The following is a 21,198-nucleotide window of genomic DNA, read 5'->3' on the forward strand; positions in this document are numbered from 1 at the left end:
TACCTCGTAATAAAAAATATTAAAATAAAATAATAAAATAAAAAACTTAATTATAAATATATTAAACCTTATTAAATTAAGTAAAAAATCTTAAAATATAACTATAAACTAGACTTATTACCTAAGGTTAAGCTCTATCTAATCTTTTATATCTTATTACTTAAATTAATAAAAAATACTATTTAAGTAAAAATAAGTAATAAGCTAGAAATAGAGATTAATAAACTAGAAGAATATATTATAAAAATTATCCTTAATATAAATAAAATTAATAATAAAATAATATATTTTATTAAATAAAAAAACTACTTAGACTTAGAAAATATATAAGAGTCCTTAGAATACCTTACTAGTATATAATGCCTTCTAAAGGATTTCTACTAATAGCTTTAAAGGAAGATAAGGAAAAATTATTTAAACCTAATAAGCTCTAGTTAATAAGATTAGAATATACTAGAGACTATATATCTACTATAGCCTTAGACTCTATTAATGCCTCTAGCTTATCTAAGTTATTTATTAACTTAAGGTTTTAATAAGTTAACTTAGTCCCTTTTAAAATTAGGGAATAATACTAAGTATATAAATAAGATAAATAAGCTAAAAACTCTTTTAGCTCTTACTAATAAGCTAATAACTCCCTCTATACCTATGCTAAGGACTTATACTAAGACTAAAGAAACTCCTTTATAGCTAGCTCCTTAGTATTAATATACTTTGCCTTAGAAATAATCCTTAATACTAGAAAATTAGCTATTACTTAATTAATAGTCATAAGAAATATATATAAGAATTTAAAGGGACCCCTATTATATCATAAGGATAACCTAAATAAATATATAAACCATACTTCTTACTACTCTTAATTATCTTATAAATAGCTCTATAAGCCTAATAATAAGTATAAGGCATTACTTTAAAACTAGTATACTTAATAAATTCCATAAAAATATAATAATAATAAGTTAAATTAGTAATTTTAATATTATTAGATTTCTTTTATTTTTTAAAAATATAGCTAAATATTATATTAAAATATATTAATAGAAATTAAGGAAATAAGATAAAGAAACTAATTAAATTAAGAATAGTAATTACTTATATAGCCTTAAGGATAAGACTAATAGAGGGGAGATATTATATTATAGCTAAATAATAGACTAGGCGGTCTAGCATAATAAAACCCTATTATATAACTAATCCGCTATAAGAGTAAGTAAGACTTATTATAGAAAGAGTAAGTACTCTTATATAATACTTACTCTTAATAACCTTATCTAAGTAAGTAAATAAATACTATGGGCTTCTTATTAGTAAGTATTTTAAGTATATAAGATACGCTTATTATACTTTCTTATATAATAGCTACCTTAGCTATTAATATAACTTAGTTATATTTAATACCTTTAAGTATATTACTAGATATAATACCCCCTTATTTAAGTATAGCGCGATTAGTCTTTCTACTAATATAAACCTAGTATAACTAGTTTATCCCTTAGGAATATATATAATTATTATAACTTATATAATTATTATAAATTACCTTAATTAATAAAATAAAAATAATACTTTAGTACTATAAAGCTTTAATATATAATATATATTTATATTTACTTTTTTATATATTAGCTACCTTAGCTATTAAGATAACTTAGTTATATTTAATACCTTTAAGTATATTACTAGATATAACTTATACCTTACTTAAGATAATATTAATATCCCCTCTGCTAATATATATTAATATAACTAGTTTATCCCCCTTAGGACTTATATAATTATTATACTAGGCATAGCTAATATAATATTTCTTTAATAAAGAGATTATTAAGCTAATTAGTATTTTTATAATTCCTACTAGGTATAATAATAAGATAAATTATATAAATCGAGGTAATTAATTAAGGTTATATTATAGCTATAATTACCTTATTTACTAAGGCGCTTAATAGGCCCTAACTTAGTATTTCCTTTTAGAGGTTATACTTATAAATAGCTATACTTTTTACCTTTATAAGTAACTAAGTTAAAAGAAATATATAAGTTAGGTTAAGTAATATAAATAGCTTTATAATAATATTTTTAAGACTTTTTATTATAATAATTAGTTATAATAAAGGATTTAAGCTTAAGATAAATTTATACTAAGTTAGGGGAAAAGGGTGCTAAGCCACTTTGGGCCATTAGGCAAATTCCTATATATAGAAAGAGTCAGAGGCCAAGATGCCTCCAACCATTATCATCATTATCGGCACGGTCAATAAGAAATGAGTAGCTTTTGGGCTCTTTCTCTAGCCAGATTTTCATTGCTATTAATTAATTATTTGCCCCTATTATCTTATATTGTATTTACCTCACCGAGAAGTATATGAGATCTCTCTTTGAAGGTCCCTAAGAAAAAGTTAAAGAGCGTTTAGATTAGGCTATAATTAGAGTGTTTTATTTCCCTAATAAAATACCTATTTAATAATATAATTGTATCTCAAGAGGGAAAGAATTAAACTATATTCCTTATTAGGGCCTTTAAGTTAAGGAGGTTAGGTTAAAAAGTTTTAAAAAAAAAGCCTTTAATAGGTATAAGCAGTAATAAAAGGAGGCTAAGGCGGCCGCGGTAATTATAAAAGGGATGCGATAAGTGCGATATGGCGATTTATAACTCAAAGGATTATTAGGACTTCTACTATAGGCTAATTTAGTTAGGGAGGAGATATACTTTTTATTTGCGCTATTTTAATTAAGTCGACCCCCCTATCGTGACTATGTTAGAGGTTTATAATAGTTGATAGGATAGGGTTTTATATAAACTTTCGACTACTAAGCCTTATCTGCTTGCCGTAGTAAAGAAATATCCAAGGCAAAGGAATAAAAGCTACTGCTAAAAAGCCAAGCAATGAATTACCCCAACCAAGGCCCAGTTTACTATACATTTTAGGTCCCGCAAGTGGCAGGAACGCTCCTCCCAGCGAGCGCAGAAGGGTATTTGCCGCCAGGGCTGACGCAGTGTACTTGAAGTTAAAGGCGTCAACAAGATACATCATGACAGACATCTGTAAAGTGACATATTAGTATAGGAGCGTCAAAGGCTGCTGGATCGAGTGGGGGCATACCAGAATGCAGATGAATCCGACACCCACAAAAACAGTTCCGAGGATAGGCATAATCCAGTGAACTTGTTTCTCAGTTGCCCAGCCATACCAGAAGAGCCCTATCGGCAGACTTGGCGCCATATAAGCCATCATGACCAAGCGGTCTTCCGGTCTTCGTTCGCCCCCTCTCACCGCCTCACGGGATTTCATGATTCGGTCGCTGAGCCTTCCTTGGACTATGACACCACCCAACATACCGACACCCAGCCCAATGTATGAGAGGCCAGAAATCGCAACCGAAAAGCCATACTGGTCACGGAAAACAGTACTAAAGGTTGTAAATAGGAGATACATCAGGCCAAAGCTGAACGCGACATATAGGGAAAGAAAGAACAAGATGGGTGAAAAGAAAAGGAGTTTCAAAGGCATCCCGATGCTCTTGCGAAGTCGAGTAAGAATAGGCTCGCCCTGAAAAGCACTACCTTCATCTTTGCGGCCAAACTTGCGGCGTAGAATAACTGGTGCATATGTTTCCCGCATGAAGATGAGGGCTGGAATAAGGAAGACTCCCCACTGCGTGATGATATTAGCTGGCAAAAATCAACGATTAGGGACGGAATTGGATGGGGGGAAGAGAAGAGAAGAGCAGTAACTGGTAATGTAGACTTACCGTGAGAGCAAGGATATAGAAGACCCATCTCCATCCAATGTACTGGCTAATGAAGCCTCCAGCGATGGGACCAATAGTCGGCCCCATGATTGGGCCAAGAACAATCAACCCCATCCACTTTCCTCGTTCCTCCCTTGGGACGAGGTCAGCTAAGGTGCCTCCACTTAGTGCCTGAGAGGCGGATCCGACGGCGCCATTGATGAAACGAAATACAATAAACATTGATAGGTTGGTGGCGAAACCGCAAGCGAGGACAAAGGCAAGAAACATCACATTAGTGACAATATAGATCGGTATTCTTCCAAATACTTCAGAAAGAGGGGCGAATAGTAGGGGTCCAAGAGCATAGCCAAGGACGTATATAGAAACAGAAAAGCTAGCGACCGTGTGTGATGCGGAACCGAAATCCTTCATCAGTTTGGCTGCTCCTGGGGCAAACATGGTAGAACCAAGATTGCTATAGACATGTGAGCATCTTTTCGATCAGTTCCCAGCCCAGCTTGCTATCTATGGCCACCAAGGAAGTGCAGTCTTCAGGAGGAAAGACAGTATATATAGAAATCTCTATTCGACTTACGACAAGAGCTGAACCAAGGCAACCAAGACGACGTTCCAATTGCGTTTGTGTCGAGGCCAATTTGCTGGGTTGTCTGGGTCGTCGGGGCCGTCCCAGCCTCCATTTTCGTCTACATGATCGTCCACCTGGGAACTTTCATGCTCAGCGTTCGAGGACGTGCGTGGTCCGGCCACCATCCTTGGGGTTCTCGTGTTCTCCGTCCGAGAGTTTGGGAACTGTTCTTTTGGGCCGGTGTGGTTCTGGAATAAATTCGGAGTTTTTTATTCAACTTGGATCCAGAAAGGCGCGGCCCGGCGTTCGGGGCATGACTGTTCGGTGGCGTTAAGCGATGTCGGGGTATTTGATACCGGAATAGAGGGGAAGAAAGGACAGGCACCTAAAGAGAGCAGTAGGGGCATTTATAAAGCTGCGCGATCCTCATGTGAAAGTACGCTTTGGTTTGTTATTTAGCTATTTAGGGTCTTTTAAATAAAGGGGTAAGCATATATGAGGAGTTTTTAACCGCGAATGAATCCCTACTCTCACCGGTGCCGATTCGGCGACAAAAACGGTTAAGTACGTATAGTGTCGGCCTTAGAGGCTATGTCGGACTTCGGTCCCGGACATAAGGATCCGAACTAGCCGAAAAGGGGATTATTGGGAACCTTATCCTTTGTCTCCGTGTTCCTTGAGACATGCAACTTGTTGATCTAACTTCCGCTTTATTAGCAGAATTGCCATGCGACTTAAAATTTGGGTCCAAAACACAACGAATACATCACAGTGCGCCACGTAAAACCTACTAAAATCTACTTTGTAAAAATATAAATAAATAAGTATATAAGTTAGATAAAAATAATTTAAAAAATTATATTAAGACTAGAAATAAGATAAATTTATATAATATTTTTAAAACAATTTTATTTTATCTTTTAAGTATAAATATAAAGCTTTAAAAAAATATAATAAATTCTAGAGTTTAAATAAGCGCTATAAAAAGGTTATCACATTATATTTCTAGCACTAAGGCTTCTATGTTCTTAGTATAGAGACTACTAACCTATAGCACTTATATTTAAAAATTAGTTATTATATAAAAAAATAAATAAAACTAAGAATCTTTACTAAAAGATTCTAAAAAATATATATTATTTATTTAATTTTTTTTATATATGGTTTTTTTTTCTTTATGCTAGCTATTTTATTTCTTTATTTATGTCTATTTTCAAACTATATAAAATCGCATTTTATGGTGGCGCATCCTAAAGCGTTCATTCTGCTTTAACCCCTGATTGTATTTTTATTAATAACTAGGTATAAAGTACCCTATAACTTAGCCTAAAGGGCGTTTTATTTAGCCTAAAGGGAGTTTTACTTAATTAGAAAGAATTAAGGATAAAACTATTAGATAGCTAGGTAAAGCTAAAAGGTAATTATATATTATTTTTATTCTCCCTTTTTACTATTAAAAGTAGGGATATATTAAATAAGTCTAGGTAAGCTTAGCTTTATTAAAGCCTTTATAAGGCTTTAAGTCTTATTAGTTTAAAATTTTCTTTTCTTATTAATATTTCTATAAGAGCTCTCTTTTTTTATATTTATTATTAATTCTTTTTCTTATTTTTATCTTTAAATTTATATATTTTTTTATTATTATTATAAGCTTCTAACTTAGCTTTTAAAAATATCTTATTTTATTAATTATATTATTATCTTTAAACCTCCAAGTAGTTATATCTCTTTAAAAAGGAATATATTAACCTATCACGACCTAATAAAGCACCTGCTATGTAATAGCAAGGATCCCTATAAGTTTCTACTAACCAGGGCGCGATTACCTATATACTAAGAATAATCATAGTAATCGCCTTTCTAATTACTATGATTACTTATAGGATCACCTGAATTAATATAATAGGGATAATAATTAGATACCCTAGCCTTAGTATATAATATATATACGCATATATACCTTCTTATATACTTATTACCTTAGCTATTAATATAGCTTAGGTATACTTAATACCTTTAAGTATATTACTAGATATAACTTATACCCTATTTAAGATAATATTAGTATCCCCTCTACTAATATAAACTAATATAACCGGTTTATTCCCCTAGGACCTATATAATTTTTATATAACTTATAGTAAGTAATTTATAATAATAAGATAATATCTTAAAGCTAAAAGGGTATATTAAATTAAATTATATAATTAAACTAATATAAGCAAGTTAGCTAATTATAATAATAATCTAGCTACCTCTTAGCTAGATTAAGCTAAATTAAAAATATACTTTTCTTCCCTTATATTAAGGTTAAAACTAGCTCTTACAGCTTGAAGTTCTATAAGTAAGAAGAATAATTATATCTTAACCTACACTTAAGTAATCTAACAAATGCTAGCTCCTATAGCTAGAAGCTATATAAGCAATAAGATATAATCACATCTTGACCTACACTCAAGCAATCCGATACTTAACCCACATGTAACACCCTATCATATTCAACACTTTAAAGCATTTAGGCACTGAAATTAGGGGCGGTACGCGCTGAAGGTGGAAAACGGGGTTAGCATGGGCAGGGTGCTGATATAATTTTCGCACCCGGGCGCGCCAGTCTATTTAGGCACCTGGGTGCCCATGTATCTGTCGGAAAGTAACCACTAGGCCAAAAAGCATGGCGCGCCACTCTAGTTAGTGGTGCTTCCCTTATTGCCTACTATGTTGCCAATTCAACAGTATCAGTCACCCAGGCCGACTCCTCCGTCTGATGGAATACCAGGTAACGCCACCGGAAGGTCACTATCGCCAATTGTCACCAGTTGAAATAGTGAGCAGGGGGGAGTCGGCCGCTAAGCTAGCCTGAGACGCAGCCTCAGAGTTAATTTCTGTTACAGACGGTCCAGGGTGTGTTCGGTACTTGACGGAGTTTGGAGGGTATCACAAAGCATTGGGCCGTGGTGATAGCCGATGTAGGCTTACATTCGCACGGGTCCAGTGAAATCTTAAGCACAGGGGTACCCGTGCGCCTATTGGGCCCCACAAAGCATGTAAAAATGACTAAGCGGCAACAACTTTGTAACTTTCTCCTAGATGCATTAAGTTAGTCAGTCGGGGCGGTTTAGACACTCCGGCGCGCGCGCGACCCTACGCGCGCGCAATACATCATCCTGGTGCCATCCTGTGAAGGACCCAATCTATCGTATTCTTATATAAACACCCATTTCTTCACATACAACGGGAGTGTCACCCCAGTCTTTACACCATTATCAGCTCTATCAACTTAAACAATCCATTCGTCAACCATCGGAATTCTACACCTCCCAATCCACGTCCAGAGGATATTCTCCAGGGTGCCATTTGTCTATAGTCGACCAATATGTCTATCCAGATCAAGAACGTTATTGTTGCTGGTGTATGTAGCAGCCTCAATTTCTTAGTCCCCTCGCCCCACCAGTGAGATGGTCTTGCATCTCGCAAGTCATTGGCTCACCTACCTCTTCAGGCAACTGGAAACCTTGGTGGCCCTCTGGTGAACCACCTCGTCGAGGCTGGCTTTAACGTCTCTGGCCTGACGCGACAGTCTGGTGCGTCGCTTCTGGATGGCGTTAAGGCGGTTCAGAGCGACTACTCGCCCGATTCTCTTGTCCAGGCGTTCAAGGGTCAAGATGCCGTCATTGCCGCCGTGGGTTTTGGCGCCCTTGGAGACCAGAAGAAGCTCATCGATGCCGCCATCAAGGCCTCTGTGAAGGTATTCCTGCCCGGTGAATTTGGCAGCGATACCACAAACCCATATATAAAAAGTGCCTTGCCCTTTGCTAGCGACAAGTCGTCTGTTGTGGACTACCTTAAGGAGCACGAGAGCCAGATAAACTGGGTTGGTGTCATCTCGGGTCCCTTTTTTGATATGGTAAGTCCGCTTCTTGACATTACCCCGCTCGTTCTGATATGCACCTCGAGTTCAAGTGGGCTCTCCGGTCTGGTCTACTCTAGATGAGGTCTTGATGGAAGGTTCTTAGCTAACGAATGCAACTCAAGGGATTGACCGCCGGTTTCCTGGGTGTCGATCTAAAGACGAAAAAGGCTACCCTCTACGATGGTGGCGATGTTCCTCTGACAGTCAGCACCCTGGGCCAAGTAGGCCGCGGAGTTGCCGCTTCTCTGCGGAACCTGGATCAGACTGCCAATAAATTTGTTTACATCTCGAGTACCACGACAACCCAGAACAAGCTCCTTGAAGCTGCCGAGAAAGTCACGGGCAAGAAATTCCAAGTCACCCATGTCTCAACCGCTGAGATTCGTCAGAAGGGTTACGAGAAGCTTAAGAGCCATGATTACTCGGGCGTCTTGGATCTACTGCAGTCTATCTGGTTCGGGAAGGATAAGAACCTCGGCGACCATACCGGGCTGCTCTGGGACGAGAAACTAGGACTTAAGCCTGAGTCTGCAGATAATGTCTTGCACTCTGTCGTCGCTTCATTCTAGGGCAGTCCCTAGGCTTTGTGATTTAATAGGTGGCACTTTGTCTAGATTATAAAAAGAAACTTCCTGCTTGAGCGGATGGAGTTAATTAAACTAATAACTGCTTAGCATGCTTGCCTGCTTTTCTAACACTAGGGTTTTATTTTTAAATATTAAAAATAGTATTTAATAGTTAAATTTTTAAAGGGGTTTTTTAGTAGTAATTTATTACAATATATAAGTATTTAACTCTTTTTAAAGGGATATAACATACTCTATAAGCAAGCTAACCGCATAAGCAAAGCAATTAAAAATCCTAACTATTAATAAAAATTATTAAATAAAAACATAATAAAGTATCTAATTAATTAAAATTAATTATTATATTTATTAATAAGTTAGGCTTATCCTTAAACCTATATATATTACTTATATTATTATTCTTAAGAGAATCCCTTCTTTCTCTTTTAAGCTATAATATAGCCTTCTTAATTAGGCCTCATATACTAATAATCTAGAGATTACTTAGCCTAATATTAAAGATATATAATTACCCTTAGAGCTATTATATAAGGCCTAATCTAATATACCCTTTTAGTATAAAGGTATTACCTTAATATTATTAATATTATCTTAAAATAGCTTTTTTTATTAAGATAGCCTTTAATTAAGGCTTAGATATCTTTATATATTCTCTTAGGTTTTTATATTATTTAAATATAAATAAAATTATTTTTATTTTTTTTATACTTATAATAGCTTATTTATTTTAATCCTTACTAAGGGCTTAAAATATTTAAGTCTAAGTAGCTTTAATATTATAGGTATTAATTTCTAATTAGATATAACCTCTTTATATTTTTTTTTAATTTAAATATTAATATTATTTTTTATTATATTTCTTTTTATAATATATATTATTAAGTTAATTTATATTTTTTATAACCTTAATTATATTTTTATTAATTATATAATTAATAAGATATTATATTTTTATTATATTACTTAGGCTTATTAAGATCTTATTTTATTATATATAATTAATAATAAATTAAAGACTTATATTTTTTATAATTATAATTATAAGAGGTATAATATAATAAGTAATCTTAATTTTTATTTTTTTTTATTTTTATTAACCTCTTATAAATACCCTTAGAGCTTTTATATATAACTTAAGTTTATTAAATAGCTATAAAGGGCCTTTAATAATAATATAATAACTTAGATAATAATTAATCTTATTATTAAGTTAAGTAAATAGCTATTACCTTAGTTAATTATAGTTTTACTTAGAATTTAATCTTTAAGTACCTAATTAAATTAGCTCTAAGTATTTTTATTAGGGCTATCTTAAAAAATAAAATAATACTTTAAGAGCTAATTTTTTCTTAATAATTATTAACCTTTTTTCTTTTATAATTAATATATATCTTTTTTTTCCCCTTAGATCTCTATAATTAATTTATATAGCTTATAAGTAAATATTAATTTTTTTTTCTCTAAGATCTAATCTTATATAATAATTATTATACTTTTATATATTATTAATAATTTCTTTATTTATACTCTTAAAGAAGCTATCTTATAGCTTAATAACTATAAAAATACCTCTTATCTTAAAAAGGTTAATATTAATAAATTAGCTTTAAGTAATAATATTAATTTTTTATAGCTTTTATTTTCTTATTAAAATAACTTAGCCCTTAATTATATTATCTTATATATTAAGAAACCTCTAATTTATAATACTTATAAATAAATTACCCTAGGGTTAGCTCTTAGAGGTTATTTTTTTAATAATAATATATTATTAATAATAATAATAATTCCCTAAGTAATAATTTATTTAATAATAATTAAGCTATTTATATTTATTTTTTTAATTTTTTTTTTATACTTATTATCCTTTTTCTCTAGGCCTAAGGTCTTTTAATATTATAGGCCTTTAGCTTTATTAAGAAAAATTTATTTTATTATTAGCTTTAATTATTATTAATATAAATAAGCCTTATATTTTTTTTATAATAAACTTATAATATACCTTATATTTTTTATTTATTTACTTAATATTTTCTTTCTTAATAACTTAATTTTAATAGCCTCTTTTAAGCTTTAATTTATATATTTTTATTAAAGGTATATAATTATATAATTTCTTTTATTAAGGCCTTTAAGGCTAATAATTTAAGAATCTAGCTTTTTATTTCTTTATTTAAGCTTTAATTTAAGGGCTTTAATAAAGGTATTATATAATTATATATTTTTTTTATTAATTAAATAATTTTTAATTCCTTTTTTATTATAACCTTACTAAGATATCTTTTAGGCTAAGTTAAATATAAGATTATTTAAATTTATTTAATAAGAGAATTTTTAATAAGTTATTAATAATAAGCTTATTTAAAAAAATATATTTTACTTTAACTTTTTTTTTTTACTTTCTTACCTTAGCTAATAATTATATATATTTATATAATAAAGCTTTATATATAATTAAATAAGCTTTACTTAAATAAAGTAAATTATTTATTAATTATTATATTAAATTATAACTTTAACTCATATTATTAAACCTTATTAAGTTATTAGCCCTATAAAGTTAACTCTTAAGGTAAATAATAATTAGCTTATAAAGATATCTTTCTTAATAGCTTATAAGAGAGCTAAGAGCTTTATCTCTATAATAAATATAATAATTATATTTTATTTATTTACCTTTTAAGTAATTATTTCTCTAAATAGCCTTATAATAAATACTTAAAAGCTTTTTTAGTTTTATATATTATTAATAAAGCTTATATTAATAGCTATAAGAAGTATATCTTTCTAAGATCCTTAATTTACTTTAAAGCTAAGGATATATTTCTTAATTTAAAATAAATATTATAAGACTTAATTAATGGCCTAATAGTATTAAGGGCTTAGGTTTTAATTAAATTTTATAAGCTTATTTATAGTAAAAGTAATATTTAATTAAATTATTACTATAATATATATAATTATATTTATTTTTCTTAAATATAAGTTAATATTTCCTAGGGATATTAATTTATTATTAAAAGAGAATTCTTTTTATATTATTAAGATAATTAGTTTAAATTAAAATAAGATATTAAAAAGAAAATAATATATCTTATTAATATAAATAACTTAAAAAAGTTATAACTAATAGCTCTCTTAGTCTTAATATACTTAATAAGAAAGTAAGCTAAATAAGCGAGTAAGTTAAAAATCCCTTAACTTATATTATCTCTATTTAATTAATTAATTCTTAATTATATAATATATTAGAGTCTAATTATAAAGCTAAAATACTTCTTACCTTTTAGGCTATTTAAAATAACTTAAACCTATAAATCTAATATATTATAGAGATTTATATAATTAATTATTATACTTTAAGTTACTAATAAAAAGGTATTTAATCTTAATATAATATTATCTTAAATTTATATAAGCTATTTAATTTAAAAAAATAAATCCTTATTTATTTTTAACTTAGATTTATAAGGATTTCTCTTATAGCTATATAATATAAAAAAAATAACTAATTAATTACTTATTAACTACGATGCGCTATTAATTAATATATATTAGGCTTATAACTTTATTAAGTAATACCTAGACCTTAAAATATATTTCTTTTATAAATATAATTACTAAAGAGCTAAATATAAAAACTTAATAATTATTTATAATTAGTTTTAGCTTATAGTAAATATAATCGCGAAGTATAATATTTAATTAAATAATATTTATTATTTTATTACTTTATGCTACCTAAAATAAGGATTAAAGTATCTTAATTAATATCTTAGTAATTTTAATAATAAAGGCTCTATACCTAAAGCCTAAGGCCTTAATAGGCTTAAATTAATAAGGTTTATCTATATAATTATTAATAGCTTTAATAACGCGCTAAAACTAGCTCTATTTATAATAAATAGCTTATATCTTAACTAGCTAAAGTAATTAAAATTTAACCCCTTTGCGTAATAGCTCCTCTCTAATATTAACCTTCTAATTATCCTTATAATTCTTAATTACTTAAAGAGGTTAAAATCTTAAAGGATTATACTTTTATTATCCTCATGAGAGGAGGTTTAACCATAACTAATAATAACTATAACTAACTAGTTAACTAATCTATGACCGGCTAACTAATTAATAATATACTAACGAGATCGCGATAGCTTTTAGTAAAGACCTTTAACTAGCGGATTAAAGCAGCGCAGCTAATACCTATCGGTATACCTTTTTATATAACTAAGATAACCTTACTAAAGAGGTCTATAAGCTTTATAGGGGCATAAAAAGCACTTATAATAAGCTATAAGAGATAATATTATATAGAGCTATTTAGAGTATTATAGTAGGTATATAGCCTACTAAATAAAAGGTTTAGGTTAAACTCGCGATCTTTAGCTATAACCTTCTTTTTTTTTTACTTAGCCTCTTTCTACCTAGTTATAATATAGATAATTAATTTAATTTTATTAGAGAAAAGCTTTTTTTATTAAAGGCCCTTAAAAGAAAGCTAAAGAAATATAGGTATCTCGCCTAAAAAAAAATTAGTTTCCTTAATAGCTTAAGAGATAATAATAATATATACCTATATAAGGCATAGCTTATAACTCTTATTATTAGTATTAATACCTTTTATAACGCTAAATAAGAAAATTAAAGAAGTCTTATAACTAGCTAGGATCTAGCTATATAGCTATAGGCGTAATTATATTAGGAAATAGAGGTTATTAGCATTATAGGTTTTAGAGGGATTAATTCCTAGAGTTAGCGTTAGAGTTTAAACCTAAAAAGTATTAGCGCTAGGGCTTAGCGCTAGACTTAGCGGTAGATAAAAGTCTATAGGTTTAATTAATTAAACCTATCTAGTTAAATATATAATATATATATCTTAGCTTATATAAATATATAAATAATAGTAATTTTAATAGTAATTTTAATAATAAGAAATAATATTTATAACTTTAATAAAACTAGTTTTTATATAAGTATAATTATAAGTAAAATAATTATTATAGGTATAAAAAAGTATTTAAAGCTAAAATTAATATAACTTAGAAATTAAGAATAAATTATAATTATTTAAGTAATTAATATAAAAGGCTAAGTAATTTAATTATTTATTATTAATATAAGCTAATATTACCTTACTAAGTAATACTAAGAAAATAACCTCCTAGGTAATTAAATTATTATAATAACTTAAAATAATTAAATTAATAATAAGATTAATTTTAAGTAACTTAAATAATTTAATTAATATATAATTAATTAATTAATTAATATTTATTATTTCTTAATCTTTAATAATTATAAAAGTTATTAATTTATTAATTTTAAAAAATATTATAAGAAAAATAAAATTATTTAGCTTTATATATTACTTTATTTATCTTATTTATTTTAGCCCCTTAATATTAAGTACTTTATATTTCTTAAGAAGGCCTATAATTAAAAAATAAAGTAATTAATTAAATACTTTATAATATATATTTTAAAAACTAAGTTTTTTTAGCCTTTTATATTATATATAAGGCTATTATAATAAAAAGAAATATTAAGAGGGCTTTTAAAGGAGCTATTCTTATTTCCCTTAACCTAAAAGTTATAATCTTAAAGCTTAATATATAATTATAGACTTTAATACCTACTAAGGAGGGAGCTAAACTTTTTACCCCTTAGGTCTTAAGGACCTTAAAGACTATACTTAAGGCTAAATCTTAGTCTAAATACCTTAAAAGATAAATTAAAAGATATTATAATAGCTCCTTAGAGTTAATCCTTAAAGCTCTATAGTCTCTTATAAAAAGAATAAAAGCTATTATATATAAGGTTATTTTATTAATAGTAAAGGTTAAAGACCTTTAAGAAATAAATAAGATATTAAGTTAGCGCTAAAGGGTAAAAAGGATTAAATTATAAAAAAAAGAGGTTATAATAATAAGGGAAAAAAAATAATTAATTAATTAAATAGATATTAATATATAAGTAATAAAAAGATTATTAAGAAATAATAATTAAGGGAAGTTAATTAAATTAAGTATTTAGTGCTATAATATATATAATAAGCCTAGGTATAATATAAGGACTTATTAGGTAATAATTAAAATATTTAGGGGAAAATATAATAAGTAATTTAAATTAATTAAATAATTTATAATATTTTTATTATAATTTCTAATAAGAAGGTTAGGATTTTTAACTTATTTATTTATTTAGCTTATTTACTTATTAAGTATATTATATAACTTTTATTTTTAAGAATTAATAAAAGGGTTTTTTTCTCTTAAGGTAATATAATTTTTATAGATTTTTTATTAATATTATTATTTTTTTTTTATTTATATTTTAAAAAATAAAAAATATAATTATTTATATAAAAAAATAAAATAATATTATTAATTATTTAATAATAATCTTTACTTAATACTTTTTTTATATTATTACTTAAGAAACCTTTTTTAAAGTAATATTATTATAATAAGAGAAATTTCCTTAATTTATATAATACTTTTTAAAGCTTTAATATTTTACTTAGCTTTTAATACTATTACAGCTAAATACTAGACTAGGCGGTCTAATATAATAGAACCCCACTATGTAATAAAATTACTATAAGAATAAGTAAGATCTATTATAATATAAGTAAGCACTTCTATATAATACTTACTTATAATAGCCTTATCTAAGTAAGTAAATAAGCACTATAGACTTCCTATAAGTAAGCACCTTAAGTATATAAAATATTACTAATATATTTCTTATATATTAGCTATCTTAGCTATTAAGATAACTTAGTTATACTTAATACCTTTAACTATATTATTAGATATAACTTATACCCTATTTAAAATAATACTAATGTCCCCTCTATAAATATAAACTAATATAACTAGTTTATTCCCCTTAAGACTTATATAATTATTATATATTACTAGCTTTTATTTAAAAGATTACTTATATTACTTAAAATAATATTAAATATAATAACTACTTAAGTAAACCTTACTAATAATTATTAATAAGTTCTACTTATATATTATTTATTTATAGTATTTATTTAATATAACCTCTAAGAGAAAAAAATAAATAATATAAATAACTTTAATAATAAAAAAAATAAATAACTCTAAGCTTAAATTATTACTATAAGTATTAAAATAAATAGGCTTTATAAATTAATTAAAAGAATAAGTAAAGTATAATAAGCTTAAAATATATAATATATAAATAATATTTAAAGTATTAATATAGTAATTATTATTATAAAAAATAAAGATATAAGAGAAATCTTAAAGTTAAACCCCCTAGAGAGATTTAATAAGATTACTTATAAGTTATTTATTTTTCTTATATAGCTATATACTTTTATAACTTATTACTTAATAAAATATATTTTAATATCTAATAAGGTTTAATATATTATAATATAACTTATTAAATATATTATAGCTTAATTTAAACCTAGTATAAAGAAATACCTTATTACCTCTTTTATTAAACTTTTATTATAAATTATTAACCTCTACTTAGACTTTAAAGCCTTTAAGGCTATACTTTAATAAGCCTTTAGAATAATAAATAAAAAGATATAAGCTAAAAGGGAAATTAAGGTATTTTAATAAACTTAATTAATATTTAAATATAAAACTAAATATTTCTAGCTCGCCTTAAAGCTTAATTAAGATTAATAGCTCTTAATATTATTTTTTTAATAGACTTAAGAAAGATATTTAAAGAGAATTATATAAGGAGAATTAATTAAATAATCTTATTAATTATATTAATAGGGCTATAAAAATTAATAATTAATAAAATAACTACCTTAGATATATTTATTAAATCTACTTATAATACTACTTAAAATAATCTTAGAAATATAATAATAAATATAAAAAATAAAAGCTTAGATATTATAATAAAATATAATAAATAAATAAAATTATTAAAATAATATAAGAGAATAATATATCTAAATAGTATAAAAATATATAAAAATAATAAATAAATAAGAAATTTATATTAAGGTATATTATAAAGAATTAGCTAAAAACCCTAAATACCTTAAAATATTATTTACCTTATAAGATAATATATATATATACTTAATATATAAAAAGTATATAAATATCTTATAAATATTATATTAATATTATTAATATAAGGAATATTAAAAAAGAAAATAAAATTAAGATTATCTTTTTATTATATTACCTTATTAATTAAATAATAAACCTTACTTATAAGATAAGATAAAAAGGTATTAAGTATTCTATTAATATAAATCTATTAATATTATTATAGTATAATACTTATTAGAGCTTTATTATATTATCTAAGAGAAAAAATAAATTACTTATAAGATTAAGGATTAATAGAAATAAATTAATTAAGAAAAATAAGGAAAACTTAGTAATATTAAATATAAAGAAGATATAGTAGTAAAAAAAAGCTATTAATAATAATAAGATAGCCTAAAAGATAATTATAACTATAAAGCCTATATAAATAGCAAATATAAATATAATTATTATAACTATATTATAGTAATATTAAAAAACTAAATATCTTATCTAATATAAGGTAATAAGTAAATAAATATAAGAATATATTACTTAAAAGGCTATTTACTTTATACATAAAGTATATAAGTAATAATACCTAGAATTTAAATATAAATTAAAAGAAAATAATTAAAGATTCTAATAAATAATAACGCTAAATAAAATTATTTTAACTTAATAATAATAAATAAGCTTAAGTTATTATAGAGGTATAAATAAATACCTTATTTAATTATTAACCTAGAAGAAATCCCTTTTAATTATAATAATAGAATTATTTAATATAAAATTAATTACTTTAAAGTTTTTATAAAAAAAAAAAGAATTAAAAGATATTATTAAATATTATATTAAATAAATATTATAATGTTATATTTAAGTATTTATAATTATAATAATATAACTTATATTTTATTTAGAGAATTAATTAAATATTTTCTTTTAATAATAAGGTATTCTCTATAATAAATAATAACTTAAGATATAATATAAAATCATAAATTTCTATTAAAGAGATTAAAGAAATTAAGTAAAAATAAATATAAGATATCTTTTTACTTATAGGGATAAGATATAAGTATTATAATAAATAGAAATAATAATAATAATAAATAATTATATAAATTATATAATAATTTTATAAACTTAAGAAAGACCTAAAATAATTAAAGAAATTATATAATAACTTAGAAAAAGAAAAGTAACTTAAGAATATATTATAGAAATACTATATTTATAAGAACCTCTTTATAAAAGAACTTAAAATAGGTTTACCTAAATATATATATTATAACTTAGAGACTAAATTTATTAATAAGAAATAACTTAGCTTTAATAAATTTTATATACTTATTAAAATATAATTATTAATATTAAAGAAATATATTAAAGATATAATATAAAAAAGATATATTAAGAAAAGTAAATTATTTATTAAATACCTTATTATATTTATTTTATAGAAAAATAAAATACTTTAGTTTTATATTAATATTAAAATACTTAATATTATTATAATTAAGGATTATATATTATTATTCTTTATTAATAAGTTAAAAAATTAATTTTATAAAATATAATATTTTATTATCTTTAACCTTAAAAAAGCTTATAACTTTATTTAAATTAAAAAAAGTTAAATATAAAATATTATTTTTTATAATATATATAAATTATTTAAGTATCTGAGTATACCTTTTAGACTTATTAATATATTTATTAAATATAAATAAATAATTAATAATATATTATAAGAATATTTAAATATAGTTATTATATATTACTTAACTAATATTTTTATTTTCTTTAAAGGAAAAGAAAAATATATAAAATATATCTATAAAGTATTATAAATATTATAAGATATTAAGTTATTAATAAAACCTAAGAAAAATAAGTTTTATGCCTTAAAAGTAAAATTTCTTAGATATATTATCTCTTATAATAAGATATATATAAACCTTAAAAAAGTCTTAGTAATTAAAAATTAAAAAGAATTAATTAATATTAATAAAATATAAGTCTTCTTCTATTTTATTAATTATTATTATAAATTCCTTAAAATATTAAATAAAATAGTTATATTATTAATAAAATTTATAAAAAAAATAAAAGCTTTATAATAAGGATATAAGCTAAATAAGTATTATAATAAATTAAGAAATCTACTTTAATTAAACTAATACTTAAAATATTTAATTTATCTTAATTAATTAAACTTAAAATAAATATCTTAGATTTCGTCTTAGGCGCTTAAATTAAATAATAAGATAATAAAAGATTATTATACCTTATTATATTTTATTCTTATAAGCTATATAAAATAAAACTTAATTACCTTATTTATAATAAAGAATTCCTTATAATTATTAATACTTTTAAGGAATTTTAATATTACCTCTTAAGGAGTAAATACTATATTAAGGTATATATAAATTATAAGAATATTTCTTATTTTATTAAAACCTAATAAGTTAATAAATAATAACTAAGATATATTAAATACCTCTTAAAATTTAATTATATTATTATTTATATTAAAAAGATAAAAAATATTAAAGCTAGTATAATTAGCTAATAATTAGACCTAAATATAAAAAAAACTAAGGAAAAAGAAAATTCTTATAAATTATAAAATAAAAATACCTTTAATAAAATACCCTTATTAAGATATAATAAGGAATTATATTATATTACTTTATAAAAGAATAAGAAAAATAGATTATTATATAACTTATTATATAACTTATTATATAAGAACTTAAATAACTTATTATTAGATATATAGATTAGCTTAAATAATAATAAGATATAATTATATAATAAAAATATATCTTAAAATATAAATAATATATAAAAGACTATATTAAATATTATTATTAAATTATTAAATATAATAAAAGGCTATATAATAAAGACTTTTAAAGAATAATATATAAGTACTTTATATAAAAAGACCATAGTATAAGACTTAACTTTATAAACTATAACATATATTATTATAATTAATAACTAAAATTATTTCTTAAATACTATAAATATAATATAATTATAAAAGTAATATATCTTATTATTAAAGTAACTTATATAATAAAATAAAGTAATTTACTCTTAAAATAAATTAAGTAATATAATAAATAACTCTTAGATATTAAATGAATTAATAAATAATAAGTACTTAATAAGCTATAATATAACCTTATATAAGAAATATATAGCTATTTATTATATAATTACTAAGGAATTAATAAAACCTTAGAATAAGTTAAAATAATATATATTTTTCTTAATATAAAAAAAACTATTTTAATAATTATTAATTAATATAACTTTTATATAAAGACTAAGGCATAATATTATAAACCTTATAAGAAATTATAATTACTCTTAGTCTTATAATAATTATAGGACTTAATTATTATATATTTTATTATTAAATTACTCTTATAAAAAGAATTAATTATTAAGAACTTTTATAATAATATTTTTATTATTATAAATATACTTATAAAATTCTCTTATTTTATACCTTATAAAAAATTAATAATAACTAAAGAATATATTTATTTTTTTTCTTTTTATATTACTAAGATATATAATATATTACTTAAGATTATTATAAATTAAGGATTATTATATATTTTAAAATTTTAATAAAGCCTTATAAAATACTTAAGAATTAATTATAAACTCTCTATAATATACTATAAGGAAATAAATAATTAAACTAAATATATAAATTAGATATTAAAATAATATTTTTAATATTATATTAATTATAAATATATGAATTTAATTAAAAAGCTATTAATAGCTTAATTAGCTTATAATATAATAATTAATAAAAGCATAAAGATTATATTAGCTTATATTAATTTTAAATTTACCTTAGATACCTATTAATAATTCTATAATATTATTATTTATTTAAAAATAATCTTTATTAATAATTAGCTAAAAAACCTATTTAAAGAAATAGAAATAAAACTTAAATTTATTAAAAATAAAATATTAAGCTATATTAATAAAATAAGAATTAAGCGATTAATATTCTTAGAGGGAGATATAATTTACCTTATAATAAAAAATATTAAAATAAAATAATAAAATAAAAAACTTAATTATAAATATATTAAACCTTATAAGACTAAATAAAAAATATTAAAATATAACTATAAATTAAAGTTATTACCTAAGGTTAAGCTTTATTTAATATTTTATATCTTATTACTTAAATTAATATAAGATATTATTTAAGTAAAAATAAGTAATAAGCCTAATATAAAAAACTAATAAATTAGAAAAATATATTATAAAAGCTATCTT

The 21,198-nt window shown here is 23.9% G+C and overlaps 2 protein-coding genes across 2 annotated transcripts; one reads left to right on the forward strand and one right to left on the reverse strand.

Moving 5' to 3' along the window:
• Positions 1–2,817: 2,817 nt before the first annotated feature.
• MRS44_016733 (uncharacterized protein) lies at positions 2,818–4,512 on the reverse strand (the record flags this gene model as incomplete). The annotated part of the gene is made up of 5 exons (XM_065618158.1): positions 2,818–2,828; positions 2,903–3,050; positions 3,111–3,662; positions 3,760–4,216; positions 4,337–4,512. The coding sequence occupies 5 exons, from the start codon at positions 4,510–4,512 to the stop codon at positions 2,818–2,820; spliced, it is 1,344 nt and encodes a 447-aa protein (XP_065474230.1).
• Positions 4,513–7,700: 3,188 nt separating this feature from the next.
• On the forward strand, positions 7,701–8,806 carry MRS44_016734 (uncharacterized protein; the record flags this gene model as incomplete). Its single annotated transcript, XM_046280117.2, has 3 exons — positions 7,701–7,736; positions 7,827–8,231; positions 8,360–8,806. 3 exons carry the CDS (start codon positions 7,701–7,703, stop codon positions 8,804–8,806), a joined length of 888 nt encoding a protein of 295 aa, XP_046130673.1.
• Between the last annotated feature and the right edge of the window lie 12,392 nt (positions 8,807–21,198).

Source organism: Fusarium solani, assembly GCF_023522795.1.
Source record: "Fusarium solani strain SB1 chromosome Unknown bctg00000012, whole genome shotgun sequence".
Taxonomy (NCBI): Eukaryota; Fungi; Ascomycota; class Sordariomycetes; order Hypocreales; family Nectriaceae; genus Fusarium; species Fusarium solani.